The sequence below is a fragment of the Trachurus trachurus genome (genome assembly GCF_905171665.1).
Source record: "Trachurus trachurus genome assembly, chromosome: 6".
NCBI classification, from domain to species: Eukaryota; Metazoa; Chordata; class Actinopteri; order Carangiformes; family Carangidae; genus Trachurus; species Trachurus trachurus.
Genome location: NC_139897.1, coordinates 1,896,080 through 1,914,581, shown reverse-complemented (window position 1 = coordinate 1,914,581; position 18,502 = coordinate 1,896,080). Strand labels below are relative to the sequence as shown.

At 40.8% G+C, this 18,502-nt stretch overlaps 1 protein-coding gene across 1 annotated transcript in view; it reads right to left on the bottom strand.

Annotated features, from left to right (window-relative positions):
- carmil2 (capping protein regulator and myosin 1 linker 2) overlaps positions 1-17,005 on the bottom strand; it is a gene marked incomplete at both ends in the record, with an annotated part of 63,695 nt that extends 46,690 nt beyond the window's left edge. Inside the window, 14 exons of the mRNA XM_083973462.1 lie at positions 502-579; positions 1,078-1,187; positions 3,151-3,237; positions 4,170-4,264; positions 4,478-4,566; positions 5,433-5,508; positions 5,663-5,736; positions 5,975-6,045; positions 7,193-7,290; positions 7,610-7,731; positions 7,817-7,876; positions 9,893-9,943; positions 10,411-10,514; positions 16,978-17,005. Of these exons, the coding sequence (XP_083829588.1) occupies positions 502-579; positions 1,078-1,187; positions 3,151-3,237; positions 4,170-4,264; positions 4,478-4,566; positions 5,433-5,508; positions 5,663-5,736; positions 5,975-6,045; positions 7,193-7,290; positions 7,610-7,731; positions 7,817-7,876; positions 9,893-9,943; positions 10,411-10,514; positions 16,978-17,005 (1,143 nt within the window). The remainder of the gene's footprint in view (positions 1-501; positions 580-1,077; positions 1,188-3,150; positions 3,238-4,169; positions 4,265-4,477; positions 4,567-5,432; positions 5,509-5,662; positions 5,737-5,974; positions 6,046-7,192; positions 7,291-7,609; positions 7,732-7,816; positions 7,877-9,892; positions 9,944-10,410; positions 10,515-16,977) is intronic.
- Between the last annotated feature and the right edge of the window lie 1,497 nt (positions 17,006-18,502).

Below are 18,502 nucleotides of genomic sequence, written 5' to 3'. Positions count from 1 at the left end.
TGCATAATAATGTACTAACTAACGTTAATAAAGGGACCCTTATTGTAAAGTGTTACCAAACACATTTATAAACATGACTTCATAAAAAGAGTGAAAACTGTACTACAGTTACATCAGTAACATGTTCTGTTTCAGCACTGCTTTACTGTGTTTCTGTACTTGTGAGTATCATGTTTCTGATGTGTGAGTTGCATCAAAGTGACTAATAAAACTGTATTTCACCATCAGTTGTTTTCACCAGCTCCACATGTTCTGAAAACATGAGGGAGTGAGAGCTCCTGTCGCTGCAGGTCTTCACCTGAAACACAGCCTCTCAATGGTGTTTTTGCACCTGTCTTAAAATGATACAATATAACAATAGAATTCCTTTTTTTTCATTATGGTGAAAGCTGTTTCACTTTTATTGTTAACCTCTACTTTCAGCCTTCCTGCTAAGCTAGGCTAACATGTCCTGGATCTGTGCCAGACACACAAGGATCATATGAACGGACTCTCACTGACCGTGTCCAGAGGACAGTTGGTATCACTGAGGTCCAGATGAGACAGAGAGTTAGTCCTGGACAAGAACTTGAAGAGAAACTGTAAGAAAGACAGACAGACACACATATGAATGAGGTCCATCTCCGTAACATCCCATAGCTACAGCAGAACCTTCAGCTGTGGAGCTGAATAATTTAGAGACTCTTTAAATACTGTGCAATTATTACAGCTGCAGGTCATGACATCCAGTTTTTTGGAAAAGTATAGAAGCTGCAGTTCAGTTACAAAAATAAAACCCTAGATTTGCAAAAACACATTAATTAAATCAGATTTTATATAAAGTGAGAGACAACTTTTCAATTTTACAGCATTGTGCAGTTTTGCACTGCACACACCTGCAGGATAGTTCTCAGTTCCTGCTGCTTTTTACACCGTCATCATCTTCAACACATCGGTTGAATACTCTAGCTCTGTGAGTGAGTTAACCCAGTCACTAGGTCATAACCGCACTGGCCCATTGAAATCTCCCCCCATCCCAGTTACTGCCTGTGTAACATATATATGTCTGTATGAATCAGCATCATGTGAGCAGCGTACCGTGGCCTCTTCAGTAACCAGGCTGCTGGGGTTACCCGACAGGTCCAGGTGGGTGAGAGAGACGGAGAAGAGCTGACTGGAGGATAACAACTGACTCAGACAGCCAAGACCTGAAACAGACACACGAGACCAAATAGTGTTGGAGAAGGAAAACTGAATGAAAAGGCAGTTTAGATAGAAATTGTATTTAGTTTACCATAACAATGATTGATAATCAACATACAGTAATTAATAAATCAAGATGATGAGGAACCTAGGTGTGATGTGTGTCTGTCTGTAACCCATGCAGATGCTCTGTGTACATGCTCTGTTTGTTTGATGTACTCCTTGTCGACACATTTGTTTTGTGTAAACCCTGTTTGTATGTAACTGGGTGAGACCAAAGAAAAATGTCCTGCCTCGGCTGGACGATAAAGTTTTTTTTTCCATTTCTGTTTCTTCTCTAAAGCTGACAGGGAAAGACAGCTGGGGCCTGTTGTTCGAAAGTAGAATAAACATATCCAGGATAAGTGGTTAGACAGGTTAGACAAAGTCTCATAAGTCCATCCTGGTTTAATGATGAGCAGCAAATTGATTCATTGCACAAATCTAAAGTAAAGTATGTACAGCACATGGCCAAAAGTGCAACAGGTGAAAATTAATTAAATATTAGAACATTATGCAGTTTGGTGCTTCAATAAATTGCCGATAACAATGATGAAGTCTATAAATTATTTGGAAGGTGCCTGCCACACTCACTCAATTTTATTCTTATTTTCTTACCTCAACCAATATTTAGGCCAATATTTTGTAACATATTTTATAAAAAAATAATTTTGAAGGCCTAATTATGAAAAAAAAGGATAATAAATATTGTAAATGTTTCATGTTTTTTGAGTATTGTTAATGCATTTTATTTGTTTAGAAATCAGGTCAATATGTACATAAGAACATGGAATAATAATATAATAACTGTATATATATATATATGAATAATAACTGTATGAAACACGTTGATTTCTGATCAGAGTGACTGCTGACTTCACAGATAAAGACAACAGAATCAACTTAAAGCAGATATCAGTGGAATGTTTTTGTTAATATAAGTCCTAAATAGTCCTATTTTCCGTCAGCAATCACTTACATGAAGTATTTCAGCCTAAACACGAGTCTCTCCGTCACTCTGCTCTGCTGTAACCCGAGGAGAAAATTTTCCTTGTGGGATACAAGTGTTATCCAATGAGGAGAGAGAACGGCATGAAGGGCTGTGTGTGCAGCCAAGGGATGCGCGTGAATGTGGTGACGTAGCACGAGGACCAATTGATGCCTGACAAGGGCGGGGGCTGCTAACTCATGGTGCGTTCAAAGAAACTCGTACTTTGTGTTTTTCCTTCCTGTGAAGTCATACCAGTTCGATCTGGTACGAGTTCACGGGTCGGAAGTTACGAGTGGCCGTTATAGGGAACTTTCACAGACAACAGGATGGTAAAAACACGAGCTACGGGTTACCTGGAACGCTACCAAGTCGTAGTTGTGACTTGAAGCTGTAACTTATGGTTTCAAAAGCCTGCCTTGAACGCAGCATTAGCCGAAACGGCCGTGAAGCTGATATCTGCTTTAACCTGGCTGTTAGCCTGGTCTGGAGCAGGCTAGCTCCAGAGAATAAATCACCATGGTAACTTGACCAGGATAAATCTAACCTGCTTTCGAACAACCGATTTGAGGCTAAATTAAACCAGGATAACCAACATATTCCGGCTTAATCCCTTATCTAGATTTTGAACAACTGGCCCCTTCGTTCTGAGAGGGTGGAGCCGGATGGAGAGTAAAAGACTGAAAGGTTTGAGGAGGAGAAGCAACGTGGAGGTTGGAACAGCGGTACAGTGGTTAGTCCTGTTGGTGCAATTCTCAATTCCAATTGTGCCACACCTTCACCCTGTATCAGCTGTGATTGGCTCTACACAGGATCCTACACAGATAGGCTATATAGAAAATGAATGGATGGAGGTGGATAACAGTGTTGGACATCCACCTCCTCTTTATAGACCCTTGGATTAGAGTTTGAGTAAGGTGTGTGTGTGTGTGTGTGTGTACCTCTTGCAGTCATTGATACCCTTGACAGAGAAAGGTGCTTGAGACCTTCAGATAGATTTGGCAGCTCCTGACAAAGTGCTATTACACCTAGGAATGAAAACACCACATACACACACAACGTTACAACATGACAACCATGATTCATCTTGCCTGTCTGTGCTTGCATCTATAAATGTGGATGTGAGGCCTTGAAATGTATCATCTTAAAGGGATAGTTCAACATTTTAGCAAAGTGGCCCATTGCCATAATCCCAATAGTTTTAGGAGTAGGTTCATTACCTTTAATTGTCGGTGTAAGCTATTTTTAGAATGGTGGAGTAGAGCCGTGAGCTGCTCAGAGCTACGCTACGGAGGTTCATGGGATTTCTTGGTTTCCCTCATCAAACTAATCAAATACACAATCCAACAACTCCACAACGCTCTGGTGGACAAGTTGTGACCTGCACATTCACCACGCTATGAGATAATAGCAGCTTGCGGCTCTGCTCCACCGTTCTAAAAGTAACTTGCACCGACAATTAAAGGTAACGAACCTACTCCTAAAACTATAGGGATTATCCTGTCAAAGGTGATTTTATGATTTTGCTCTGGTGACAGTGAGAGACAGAGGTATGTTATTTTTTGGGAAACATGGGAACTTCTTCACATCTGGCACAAACACAAGGACACAAGGACACAAGGACACAAGGACACAAGGACACAAGGACACAAGGACACAAGGACACAAGGATGAGCAGTATAGATTTTGATGGTCAAAACTAATTTTCATATTTTCCTTCACTCTGAATGAAAAGAGCTGCAACTGGAAACTAGTCTGAGTGGAGGAGACAGATGACAATGAGCAGGTGATTCACTATCACATGGTTAAGCAATTTGGATGAACGGACCCTGTGCTGCACACTCAAGGCTAAACAAAAGTTACACACAGCAGAAAGAACAATGAAACTGGCAACTAGGGTCAAGATGGAGGAAACAGCTGCACTATTCTGCCACCATGCTGACACCACTCTGAAACCCACCTTTGTCTTCAATTGGATTCCCAGAGAGGTTGATGGAGTGCAGGGTGGAGGAGGTGTGCTCTCGCAGGGCGGCCGCCATTTTTATTGCAAAGTCCCTGAAGCAGAATAAAAAAGTAAAAGCTTCCAAATCTCAATCAATACCTCAATTAAATATTGTCTCTTTAGAGTTACAGTTATTGTGTACATTCAAACATCAGCTGACACAGAGCTGGAAATTATTGCCCAGATATGCCCCATTAGCTGAGGGACTTATAGCAAAGCCAAAGTAAAGAGAGTATTTACTCAAATATGTATCTGCACACACTCACAGTCTGAGTCCACTGGCCTCCAGGGAGAGCTCCTCCAGGCCAGGAGACCTGGACAACAGGAACGTCAACTGCTGCTGGACATCTACAGACTGGAGGGACAAGGACAGGGAGACAGACAGGGTCCAAAGTAAAAGTCTAGTTTATTTTTTATGATTCAGCTGCTCCGGACAGAGAAATGTTGTGATGCATCTCTCAATGGTTAACCACATATTCTGCAGGAATCACGACCATATGAGAGATTTTGCAGGATCCTGGTCCTGGTCCACATCCCACCTGAGAGATTTGGTGGACCTTGGTTGTCAGCGGCACACCTACACTTGTCACCATGGTTACAATAAGAGGGGTCGTGGCTTGGTTAGGTTTGGGAGACCATTGTGATTTGGGTGAGGATATGTGGCTCTTCAACATTAAATCAAGTTAAACCATCAGTAGCTTTATTGATTATGAATAGATTGGTTAAGGATACTTGTCAATTTGTCTGCACAAGAAGTCGTTATCTAACATAACTGTGTTGCTGTGTATTGACAGAACCATGACGCTGTCCATGGTTCTGGTCTCTGACAGATTCATACTAACTCCTCATCTGATATAAAACTGTCTCTAAAGAAAAGATCCAGTTCTCTTGTGATATTTTAAGACTTTTCAATTTTAATTAAAATTTTTCTATATGTACAAATATTATAAATATATGAATATGTTTCATATAGTCCACTTCTATCTTCCTATATTTGGAAACTTGATCTCAGTCTTTTGGACTCTACTAAAGTAATATAAACATATACTGGCAGGCTTTGTTGATATGGGCAAGAGATACAATTCAATATATAAAATTGCTCCAATTTCTAATAAATATGTGCTGTTATTCAATATACAATTAAGTTTTCAACATATATTAATTTTCACATTGTGTCACCTTTGCCACATGACTGAGTGATTATTTAAAGAGACACTTTACCAGTTTGAGGTCTTTGCAGCAGATCTTGGTGAACCACTGGTTGAAGGACAGCGCTGCAACTGCTAATGCCAAGTCTCTGAGAGGAGAGGAGATGAAGACAGGGAGGATGAGTTCAACAGTGTGTGTGTGTGTGTGTGTGTGTGTGTGTGTGTGTGTGTGTGTGTGTGTGTGTGTGTGTGTGTGTGAGAGAGAGCTAAGAGTGGTTGAGGCAGCTGTGTGCAGAATCTCACCTGCTGTCTAAGTGGCTGAAGTCGTGCAGGTTGAACTGTCTCCATTTGTGAACGTGGTAGATGTTATCGACATCCTGCCAAAGCAGTTAGCCATACTTCACTTGGATCCACAGATGCTTACACTCATTTACTGCAGTTCCCCCTTTTTCTCCCTGATCTCACATTTAAAAGCAGCTCCACCTTGAGCAGCTATAGCAGTGAAATCCTGCTAATCCAGTATTAATGTTATAATATAATAATGTAAGGCTGGTGACAGAAGGGGAGAATCAGCTTTACGTTTTAAATTGAGTGGTTTATGTTGCAATGACTTACCCATTGAATCTCCTCTCTGAATGGCATCTCATTGAAATCACACAAAGCAGCGTAGGTGTCAGAGAATCCTCCTGAAGAACACACATTCACACACATGCTGTCTGTCTGTACGTACATACATGAGCCCCAAGAGGGAGTGGACCAGTATCACTCAGGTAAAGACAGCAAAACATACAGTATGTCTACCTCTATCTGACACCAGATACTTGCGTCACTTTAAACTTTAAATGTTTATGTGCATGCAGAAAATAATAGAATCCTGAACTGTATTGCTCTGTTACATGGTCATTGACAATGTAAACATCTAAGACATGTCGTTCACTGGCCCAGCAGTGTAGACTCAAGCTAGGGTCAAAAGTTCAAACTTATCAACTAACTTTACTATTGATCTAATCATTAATGAACATCATTTACACTTTGTGTTCAAATGAGCTTAAAGGGATAGTTCAACATTTTGGAAAATTGGCCCATTACCTACTAGGAGTAGGTTCGTTACCTTTAATGCTCGGTGCAAGCTATTTTGAGAATGGCGGAGCAGAGCCGTGAGCTGCTCAGAGCTACGCTACGGAGGCTAATGGGATTTCTTGGTTTCCCGCATCAAACTCATCAAATACACAATCCAACAACTCCAAACGCTCTGGTGGACAAGTTGTGACCTGCACATTCACCACGCTATGAGATAATAACAGAACGTTACCAGACAGAGCTGTTTGTGAGGTAAATTCATGCAAAACAGCTGATGCTCGTTCCTATCAGGGGCAGTTTTTCGGCAAGCAGTCTCTGCATTTCCCTCTAAAACAACTCCGTCTCGTAATGTTCTGTTATTATCTCATAGTGTGGTGAATGTGCAGGTCACAACTTGTCCACCAGAGCGTTTTGGAGTTGTTGGGTTGTGTATTTGATGAGTTTGATGAGGGAAACCAAGAAATCCCATTAGCCTCTGTAGCGTAGCTCTGAGCAGCTCACGGCTCTGCTCCGCTGTTCTAAAAATAGCTTGCACCGACAATTAAAGGTAACGAACCTACTGCTATGACTATAGGGATTATGGCTATGAGCCAATTTGCCAAAATGTTGAACTATCCCTGTAAATAGGACTTTCTGAAGAGGTGATGAGACACATAGTTGACCCTCGTGTCACAGGGTGAAAGTTTCCAGATTTGTGGCACATTAACAAAATAGCTTCTCAGATGTCAACACTGATCAAACATCCAGTCGTACCACAGGAGCTGGGCTGATTGTTGAGCTGCTCCTCTATCACTCCCGTCAGTGTGAGGAGTCTCTGCTGCAGGTCTGGAGGAACTGTCTTGAGCAGCTTTCTGAGGAGCAAAGGGGGAACACACTGTAAACATGGTCAGCAGTGACCATGATAGGAGCTCTATGAGGCTCAAAGCTAGTAACATCTATCTAACAAGTCTATGCAACTATTATTGGACAAATCAAAATCAAAGTTACAACAACTCATCCAAAGGGGAATGATGTATGCAGATGTGGTGTGGATCTATCCAGTAGGCTAGTTGATGTCCAGTATGTCTCTGATGGTCAGTTTTTTTTTTTTGCAGCAAATATTTCCAACTCTACTTGGAGACCATGAACTCATCGCTGTGGATTCAGACATCTTTGTGGAGTGAGACCCACCCTGGAGATGAATCAGGGAAGATCCTCTTCAATGAGGCGGTCATGTGACTGACCATGGCCTCAAGATCCTCAACGTGCAGCACACTAAAAGACAAAGTTTGCCTGTCTGTCTCCAACACAATCTGCAACACACACATTACATAATACATACTTTATCACCATCTACAAAAACACACAAGGCACAGTAAATTCTCAGTTTTCCCGTACCTGGGTGAGGCTGTAAATGTTGATGGCGCAAATCTCCAGGTAGCTGAATGTGCTTTCCACCTGCACACATGGACATACAAATGTACATGAAAACACAAAATGCACATGTACACTAATCTATAATTCTAACCTTTAGGATAAAGTCCATACAGTATAAACACATGACAGACTGTAGGGGAGAGGACAGTAGCAACAGGGGATGGTTGCAACATGTCATTTCTCTCCAATCAGGAATTTATTGCAAAAAACTGTTTTTGAGGTATTAAAGTATTTTTTTTCTTGAGCTTTGTTTTTGTTAAAACTGTTGTCACTCTTTTTGTGATTCTGCTCAGAATTGTGATATGTTAACTTTAAGATGATATGATTAGCATGTATCAAGAGCACTTTGTTTAGCTAGCACATGGGGTTTAATCATGGCTGACCGCTGTCCCTGTGCAATATATGAATATAAAAGCAGACACAAAACAGTATTTTGACATTACTTTTTTTTTTTTTTTTACCGTTGTATTGCTAATGTTAAAATGATGAGAGAATAAATGAGAATGAGGCAAAATAAGTTATTCCCTCACAAATTGTTCCATTCATCCTATGTCACTGAAAGTCTTTTACATACAGTAATTCCTCCTCATCTAGACAAATCTATACTGTAATTGCCATCTGATCAAAGCTGATGAATAAATAACACTGTAATATTATTAGAACTTACATTTTTTCTTTTACTAGACATGAAATATATTGTATTTGTAACATGTTGCAACCATCCCCGGGCCCGGGGTCAGTTGCAACATCTGACTCCTTACATTCAAATGCAAATTGTGAAGAATGTGGATTCTGTAATCATCTTTAAATTGTGTTGACTATTAACAGACAAATGTAAGTTTATTGTATAAAAATTTGGTTTGTCTAATCCAAACCGTCTCTGAGTAACAGAGCCAAATGCAAAAAGTGTTGTCTTAAAGCCAGTGCTCAGGGCTCAGGACAGTAACTTTGTGATGTCACAACAAAGCAGTAACCAGCTCAGAGTTCCTGCTCCTCTGGACTTCATGGACCTGTTGTTGCTAGGGCTCCAGAGAGGAGAAGTAAAACTATACTGAGATACTTTCTTAAAAAGTGTTTCCTAAAACCACAGATATATTTTCTTGGGGATCAAAACAACTAAAAAAAAAGGAGAGGAGGAACATTATGGAGCTTTTAATGTTAATCAGGGACCTTGTCTATAAAAATGTCTATATTTTAATGTTACTCCCCCTCTCCCTTCCCCTTAGGAGGTATTTCACCTCCTACCAGGCCATTGCCTTAATAAGAATGTATTCTTAGCAATTCTTGCCTGGTAAAATAAAGGTTTACTACCTTCAAACCTTCAAACAGTCCTTTGAAATAGTGAGTGAGAACACAACAGCACATCTTCACTGCCGTGGTGTGAAATTAAAATTTTCCTATAAAACATAGGCCTACAACACAAGCAGTGTCTGACTACAAACCTAATCACAGCTTTGAAGGAGCCGTTGCTTTTCACTTAACCATAAATTAGAAGCTTTTTACTTACTGTACGAGTCTTGCCAAGAGACTCATACACTATTACATTTATATATAAGATACTATAAAATAAGATACTATGACTCATTATCAGAGAGTGATGAGACGTGTCAAATGAGCCAGGGCTAGCTAGTTAGTAAGCACATTTCAGTAGAAAAGGAGTGATGGAAATACAAGCTACATAGAGTTGTTCACCACCTCTGAAGGCAGTTGAGTAAACAACTGAAGTTTGATGATGAACCTCAACATTTCTAATTAATGTTAAGTTAACAGCTAACATTAGCCGTGTAGCAAGTTTGAACAGCCCCTTTAAAAAGTCTGTAGATTAGTTTTTCTTAATTTGTTAGAATAATGTGTGAGAGTTAAAGATGTTAAACTGATTATTTCACATTAAAAGGATAAGTTTGAAAAAAACGTCAGACCAGACAGCATCACAATTTAAGGGATTTGATAATTAGCTCAGATTGAAAAGTTGAACAAAAGCACTTCAAAGATACATGTTTGGTTCATGACATGTTTTAACTCTTGAGTGTGATTTACCCTGACAGGTTGCTTGTTTATAACCAGGTAACCTCTCCACAGACTCAGAACCTAAGACAGAAAGACATGATTAGAAGAGAGAGAGAGAGAGAGAGAGAGAGAGAGAGAGAGAGAGAGAGAGAGAGAGAGAGAGAGAGAGAGAGGTCTGTCTTGTGTTGGTTGCAGCGGAAATGCACCAGACAAAAGTCTTAATCAGAGAAGTATTGGTGAGATGAGATGTGCCAGACAGAGAGCAAAATCAATAATGTCAGAGCTTATCAAAAACCACAATCTTTAATGATGTTTTAATGATGTCACAAGGTTTCGGTTCTCCTCCCCTCAGAACACAAGTCACAGTCTGGTTGAAAGCTGTGATCACTTTAACCACAGACAGCTGTCGGTGCCTGCTGGGACTGATCAGACTGGTAACACAGACGGCTACAGCATAGCAGGATTTATCGTAGCGAGATTTTATTTGCGATCAAACAATCGATCGGCCAGTGAGCACAGTAAACATGTTTGTATCGTCCATCACTCACCACAAACCTGTTGGCCGCCCGCCCACATGGCTGACTGGAGTGGTTGAGAACCACAGGGGTCACCAGACACACTCTGTGAGGCCTCAGCAGCTCCGAGATCTGATCTGTTCACACACAAGAAGCAGCGGTGTCACCGTGAGGCTGACTGAACCCAGCCGGACCTTCATCATCATCCTGTGACCCACCTTTCTGCATTCATACCAGACATTGTTTGTCATTGAGTAATTCAATGGAAAAGTAACCTGAATTAATTATGTTTTTGCTTTTTTTTTTTTTTTTTGATTTTAGTGGTAATAGGCATAAGGTCGGGATCAGTGTAGCCTCAGAAAACAGTAATTAAACAATTAAACAACAGTAACAGTAATTAAACAAGGCAAATTTCACACAGATGGTTCATATGGTTCAAGATTAGTCAAGTTATCAAAGGTCAAGATCATGATGATATCAAAGAGAACTTTTTTTTTTAGCTATGACCAGGGCCGTTGTATAGGGGAGAAAGGTGATGATAATTCTAGGGGCCCAGCGCCCAGTGGGGCCCACAAAAAACCCCAGTAGTCTAATCTTTGAATTATTCTGCATAATATGACCCTGACTAATACTCATAGGGCCTGATCTACTAAAGGTTTGCTTGTACAAAGAAGAACGTGTGCAAACTTGATGTCCCGCAAAAAAATGTGCAAGCTGATCTACAAACCGGGTGCACTGAGGATTGCGTCTCTCAAACGGGCAAAAAAGCATGCACGATGCATTTAGCGCGTTTGCCTTGATGAATATGCAAATATGGGCGTTTCGGCCAGAACGTGCAAAATATTGGGAGGAGTAGATGCAAACAGATTTATTTAGCACACACAGCATGATTTATCAAACCTGAAACAGCTTGCGGTGGAAGTTTTTGCGTCTTTATTTAGTACGTTTGAAAGACAAGTATTGTCTGGCACCGCTTTTTTTCTTTTATTGATTGAATACCTGCCAGGGCTAAAGCTCTTATATCTCTGCATTTCCTCGCATCTGGGTCATTCCAAGAAAGAAGGGGAAAAGTCAGGGAGCAGGGGCCCACTTTAGTATTCTTTCAGGGGGCCCAGAATTCCTAGCAACGGCCCTGGCTATGAACTTGTATGGACTAGATATACAGTAGCTTGGTTTGTCAGACGTGTTCAAACAAATATTGTTATCAAAAGAATCAGCTGATTTAAATGTCCTCAGCTGAGTAAATTGATGCAGAACAGAGAGTATGAGATGTTGTGTTTCTTATCTGGTGTGATTACGCTCCAGCACCTGCTGTAAGAGAATTTCTTTGTTTCTGTAGTTCTGGCCATCAGGTGACATAGACGCTACTGTGGCCATACTAACTGTAGATGGAAACTGAAATGAACCACACCCTTGTCAGTTACATACTACCCAGCTTTCATCCTTCTCTCTGAATAAATCATTTTAAACCGCAGTAAAGTCTTCCTGATTGGTTACAACATGTGTGATCACAGAGCTGATAGAAAACACAGATCGAACATATAAATATTACAAATAACAGATAGAACTTTTGACCTCATGATGAAGTTTTTTTTTCATTTTCGGTGCACTCAGGCTGTCTTAAGGTGCTGTTTATTTCTCTTATGTATAGATTTTAAATTCATATTAACACTGTCAAAGTATCACGCCTCAGTCCACAGAGAAACACATTGTCAGGACGTCTGTGACTTTGTGATGTCACAACAATTACAGTCCCTGGTTCTGAGTCTCTTAGTTCACTGACCTCTTGTCACTAGAGCTGCAGAGAGAAGCCTGGAAGAGGAGGTGTCAAACTACACTGACATGGTTCTTATCATTTATTATGGATCACCACTTCAGATAAAACACAGGGAGATAGTAAGAATATTTCATTTGTCACCTGTCTTCAGGTACTTTAGATTAATGAACACTCTCCTCACACTTGCTATAAGTGCATCAGAGCACCTTACACAACATGTAGCTCTGTAATCTGACTGGATGAGTCATTCAGTGACTGTTGATATAGAGAACAACAGCACTGGCACTTTCAACCACACAGCTTTACTGGTGCTCTATTATCTGTCTATCAGTGTTACATTACTTTGGATCTGTCTTTGATTATAACAAAATTCACCTGGATTAAAAAAAAAAAAACGCCCAGAAATAACATTTGAAATGTTTGTGTCGCTGTTGGCAACAGTGCCCTACAACGGACGTGTTGTAGGGCAGAACAGTTCAGTGTCGCTCCAGTTGCAGAACTATTTGTGTTAATGTAAGCAAATAAATGATGAAAAAAAACAAAAAACAAATCATAATCTGATGTTCCTGTACATTATTACTGAATGTCAACACAATTGAGACTGTCTTTGGTCAGTCTCAGCCTCCACTTACAATTTACAACCACATAATAGGGAGTGATGTACTGCATATTAGCACAGGGCTAATATGCAGTACATCACTCCCTATTATGTGGTATTGCTTAATCATAAATGATTTAATAAATGTTTGTATACATGGTAAACAGAGACACTCATCGTGGGAATGGTGATGGTCAGAATTCAATCACAGCCGACCTCTGTATCAAAGGTCAGATTTAAAGATATACACTTTAGGGCTGAAGCAGCAACTGTAATTTCAAATAATCTGGTGGTGTGGTGTCTGCCCGGACAATTTTGACAAAGCACAGTCTGAGTCACGATTCCTTCATGTTGTCAGTTAGAGTCATTGACTGTCACAGTGGAAACACAGCTGTTAGCCGAGGGCAGGGAGGCGACGCTGCACGCACAAACTGACTTCTGCGAAGCTGATTCAGTCAGGTTTGACCTTTATTACGGCAAAAACTGAGCGTGGCAGTGTAAACTCTGCAACTCTGTAACAGTCGACTACTGTTTGTGACGCCAGTGCAGGGAAGTGTGTGGTCTCTCTGATACAACACGTGAAGCAGAAGTTAGATTTATTTACATATCTGTTCTCCAGATGACTAACTACTCTGACTGTTTTGTTTCAAATTTGTTTCCATTTGCAGAGTGATCAGAAAGTTTTCAGACCCCTTTAATCCCCAGTTTATATCGCACTCACTATCAACACTACACAACATAATGACGACAAGAATCTTAGAAATGTTGCTGCTTCCTCCATACAGATTTGTGTCAGGTCACAGAGTCATAGAAAATATGAAAAATGATTGTCAAATGTGTGAAATCTTGGCTCTGGAACTCACTGCCACCTGAGCTCAGAAATATCCATTCACTCCCACTCTTTAAAGGAGACATATGATGCCCCCTTTCCACAAATTAAAATAGTTCCCAGGTGTCTTAAAGACATGTCTGTGACATGCTGTGGTCAAAATACCCCAAAGATCAAACATCCCTGTTCAGACAGCTGGTTCCAGTGCCTGTCCCTTTAAATGCAAATCAGCCACTGCTCACTCCGCCCCTTGTACTGGTACCAGGTAGGGGTGGGGTTATGCAAATTTGAAAGCTAGTTACATTACTGGAGAGACATCTGAGGGACAGCTCATAAAACCACATGGATTACAACCTAGGGAGCCTGTAAATTATAGATTTTTTTTTGTCAATTCTCGCATTTTGGAGGCCGGAAGGCAACACAAACACCCAAATATGTTAAAGAGCCTTCAGAAAGTTATATTTCCATTATATATCCCCTTTGAATCGACACTCAAACCCCATCTGATTAAGATTGCTTTCTTTGTTTGTTTGCTTCACACATTTCTCTATTCTCTGTACAGTGTCCATGAGTGTCAGAAAGGCACCTTTGAATAAGATGTATTATTATTAGGGCCGGGACTTTAACGCGTTAATTACGATTAACAACAAAAAATTAACGCGTTAAAAAAATTAACGCATTTTAACCGCACTTATTAAAAAAAAAAAAAAAATTCTCACGTGTGTCTACGTGCGGTGCGCCCACACGCGAGAGAGGCGGCAGTTTGAGAGGCTGACTGGCAGAGATGAGAGCTGGTGAAACGCTAGCATGGCTATTTAAAACACCATCTCTGATCTCTGCCTGCAAATAGATACACAGACACAGGCGCACGCTAAATGCGCTATACAGCGCTAATTGCTCAGCTGCAGCGCTATATCTATGACCTGTCACTGTCACAGGTGCATCTCATCTCATTATGATAGGACTTCATCCTCAGAGCTGTCTGTCTTCAGACTGTCCTGACCTGTCCCTGAACATCACACAGGGACAACATGGAGCTGTGTGATTGGTTACTGAGTTTTATTAATGTTTACATCAGGCTGAGTTCAACAAATCAGTTTATGCTACTGTGATTTAAGTAGCCTAGTTAAATACTTATTTACTTAATACTTACTTTATTTTTTATTTTTTAATTAATCAGAGTTGTAACAGGGTAGGCGTAATAAGCTATGCTTCAGCCTATGCCTTTTCGGTCCAAATTTTCTTTTTCTGTTTACTTATTGATGTTTTTTCTTTATTTACTTTTTTCTTTCTGGTTGAAATAAACTAAACTAAACTACAGTAATCATCATAGTGTATTGGAAGGAAAGACCATTTAATCTGTATGTATCAAATATCGATTAATGAATTAATCGATAATTTGCATCCCTTTGTACCACCTTGAATGCTTAAGCTTATGTATTCAGTCATTCAATGGTATACTAAAATCCATGTGAAAAAAAAGGCTTCTCACTGTTCTCAGGTCAAATATTTATATGCGATTAATTGCGATTAATTAATTACAAAGCCTCTAATTAATTTGATTATTTTTTTTAATCGAGTCCCAGCCCTAATTATTATTATTATTATTATTATGGAAAATCAGTCAGACTTCATGAGTCTGAGTGACTGTACCCAAATCCATGTTGTAGGCTATGAGGTTACTGTGACTTCAACCTTTGACACCAAATCTAAATCACGTGAGAATTACTATCACTAACCAAGCAAATGATTCCATCATGCATGAAAATGACATTAGTAACGTCCATAAGTGTTTTTATCATGTTTGTTTGTTTTTTCATATTTTCAATGAGCTCACTGTACAATTCACTCCCTTACTAGTGAGTAGCAGGAGTGAGTTAGTGAGTGGTTTTGGACACATCCCTGGTGAATGTTCGTACCAAATTTGAAGCAGCTCCATCAAGGCGTTACTAAGATATGGTCCATGTGTCCATGACAGTGGGACAGATGGACAACCTAAGTACAATTGTTTCTCCAGCTCTGAAATATCACATTGACATAAGTATTCAGACACCAACAACAAGCTTTTCACACTGTTCTTCTCTGCAGATCCCCTCAGGCTCTGTCAGCTTGGATGGGGATATCAGTGGACAGATGTTTTCAGGTCTCTCCAGATGTTAGATTGGCTTTTGATCAGGACTCTGGCTGGTCCACATGAGGACATTGACAGAGTTGTGTGGTCTTGGCTCTGAGCTGTGGTCATTATCCTAACCAGTCTCCCTAACCCACCCACATGGCGATGCTGCCTCCAACATGCTTCACTGTTTGGTAGCTGATGAGCAGTCTCTGGTTTCAGACGCCTTCAGCTGCTTCTTTACAAACTTTGACTGTGGAGAGGTTTTGACTGCATGACGCCCAGATCAGTGGACAGCTCCAGTGATGGAGGTTTCTCCATCTCCAGACAGATCTCTGGAGCTCAGAGCCAGGTCACCATCAGGACCTTGGTCTCCTCACTTCTCTTGTCTCAGTTAGCCCAGGACCACCTCAGGAGGAGGCTGGTTGTTCCAGATCCCCTCATGTCAGAGTGATGGAGACAGAGACCACTATTCTTCTATGAATCTTCAACGTAGCAGAAAAGCTTTTGAGCCTGGACACAATCCTGTCTCTGAGCTGCAGCAGCTGCCTCCTCCTCCTCCTCCTCCTCCTCCTCCTCCTCACGGTTTCTGCTCCGATCAGCTGCAAGACTTTACACAGACAGGTGTGTGTCTTTCTACATCATGTCCAATCAGCTGGGATTACCACCGGTGGACTTCAGTCCAGATGTAGGAACATCTCAGTGATGATACAGAGAGATGGAGGAACCTGGACTTCAGCGTCTGAATACTTTTGTCAATGTGATGTGTTTGTTTTAGCTTTTTAATATATATTACCAAAAACAAACTTGTTTTCACTTTGTCATAATGGAGGATTGATGGTAGATTGTTGAGGGGAAAAACTGATTTTTAGCACAAAATAGCAAAACAGCTAAATGAGACAAACGGAGGACATCCAAATGAACTGCAGGTGAAAATATTGGATGACTTTCGCTTTCCTTTTGGTAATCACGTTAACATGAGCCTGCAACTTGTTTTAGTCCACAAACTACAAAACACCATATTCTTCTAATATTAGCACCGATCATATACATAGGATGGCATAATATAGAATAGGAACACCTGTTGCTATAAGGCAAAACAAAAAACAACATGACCGCACTCCGTACCACAAGTCATCTCGTCTCAACAACGGGGTCAACACAAACTAAACATCACAACCTACAAAATAATAAATAATGTGTAAATCTGTGTAAAATACTCCAACAGGGTCTTTTGAAAGACATTGGTCTTTAGCACTGATGTTGAAGTTGGTTGGTCTTACCTTGCAGGTTCTGAGAGGTCGAGTCCATCCTCTATTGACTTGAGGTCAGTGTAGGTGGAGAGGAGAACAAAGGGTGGAGCTGTGACCATCTAGTGTTCCTCAAGCTTCCCACCTGATGATCAACCACACCGACTGAAACGCGGTTCACACGACACTGTCAGTACAACAGGATGAACACTGGAAGGACACATGGAGTTTGATATGTCCAAGAAACAAAAAAAAAAACAAAGATAAATCCTATTGGAGGAAAACAATCAAAAGAAGAAATCATCCAGAGCTGAAGAGTAGAGACCAGAGGAGGAAGGTGTCTCTAAATGGCAGCACAAATCAGAATATACACACACACACCATCGGATTTCTTTCTTAGATGCAGTCTGCATATATAACCCACTTTCTTTTCTCCACCCATGCATGCATGCACATTTTCTGCTACTGAACTTCGACACACATCCTGTTCTGTTCCACGCTGTGAGTCAGTATTATAGTGAAGATAGAGGAGAGTGAACAGGCAGGAACCCAGGTCTATAACCTCCCACACTCACAAACTCACCAAAGCCACAGCCAGGAAACTCGCAGTTTCACTAAGTCGAGGTTCAAACTGTGTGAAACCTGCGAAGACGTGTCAGGCTGCTGAGGGACGACAGAGGAGAGGAGGAAGCAATGGTGGCAAGCTGAAATGCAAAGAAAAACACTGAGGTAGTAGACCTTCATGTGAGAAGGTCTGATCTTTAAGACTGACAGCTGGTGTTTATACTGTTGTACATGCACTGCCAGGTCAGGCTGCTTCTTTATCCTCTGGCCACCAGGGGGCAATAAAACAAGCATCAAAATGCCTCCAGCTGAGATTTCATACTTTTTTTGGGGGGCAACTCATGGCAACACAATATAACGTTACCGTAGATCAGGGATGGTTGTAACATTATTGTCTGTATCTTTGAGGTTGGTGTGTTAGAAATCTAACACAAAATAACTACATAATGTCTGCTGCTAAATGTTGTAACATAAGGTATGACATGTTAAAGATCACCTCATTTGGGGTAAAATTTAACATCATGGGAAGATTATGACAAAAAACCTGATATTCAAGCTTTTTCATTCAACACTTACGTTTTTTAAACCTATCTGGGGTGTGTGTGTGAGCAGAGTATGTTAGTGAATACCTAGAGGTGCTCCTTTAGCACAGATGCCATCTACTGGAAGGAACAGAGCAGGCTCTTTTTCCTCAGCAGGCTCAGGTCGACTTCTGCTGCAGATGTGTTCTGTACCGGTTCATAAGGAGACTGGATACGAAGCTGGGACTGTGATAGGCAGGAGTCTGTCTGGCCTTGCGCAGCACTGCTGTTGAGAGACACACCCAATGTAAAATGCAGGACGTTTTTAAAATGCCCTGCATCTCACATGGTGGAAGCAGCTACAGCAGCAGCCTCGTCTCATCTCACTGTCCTGACTGAGGCGCTGAGGTGATCCTTTGGACTGTTGACATGCAATAACACAATAATAACAATAGTACATTTCACTACATGAC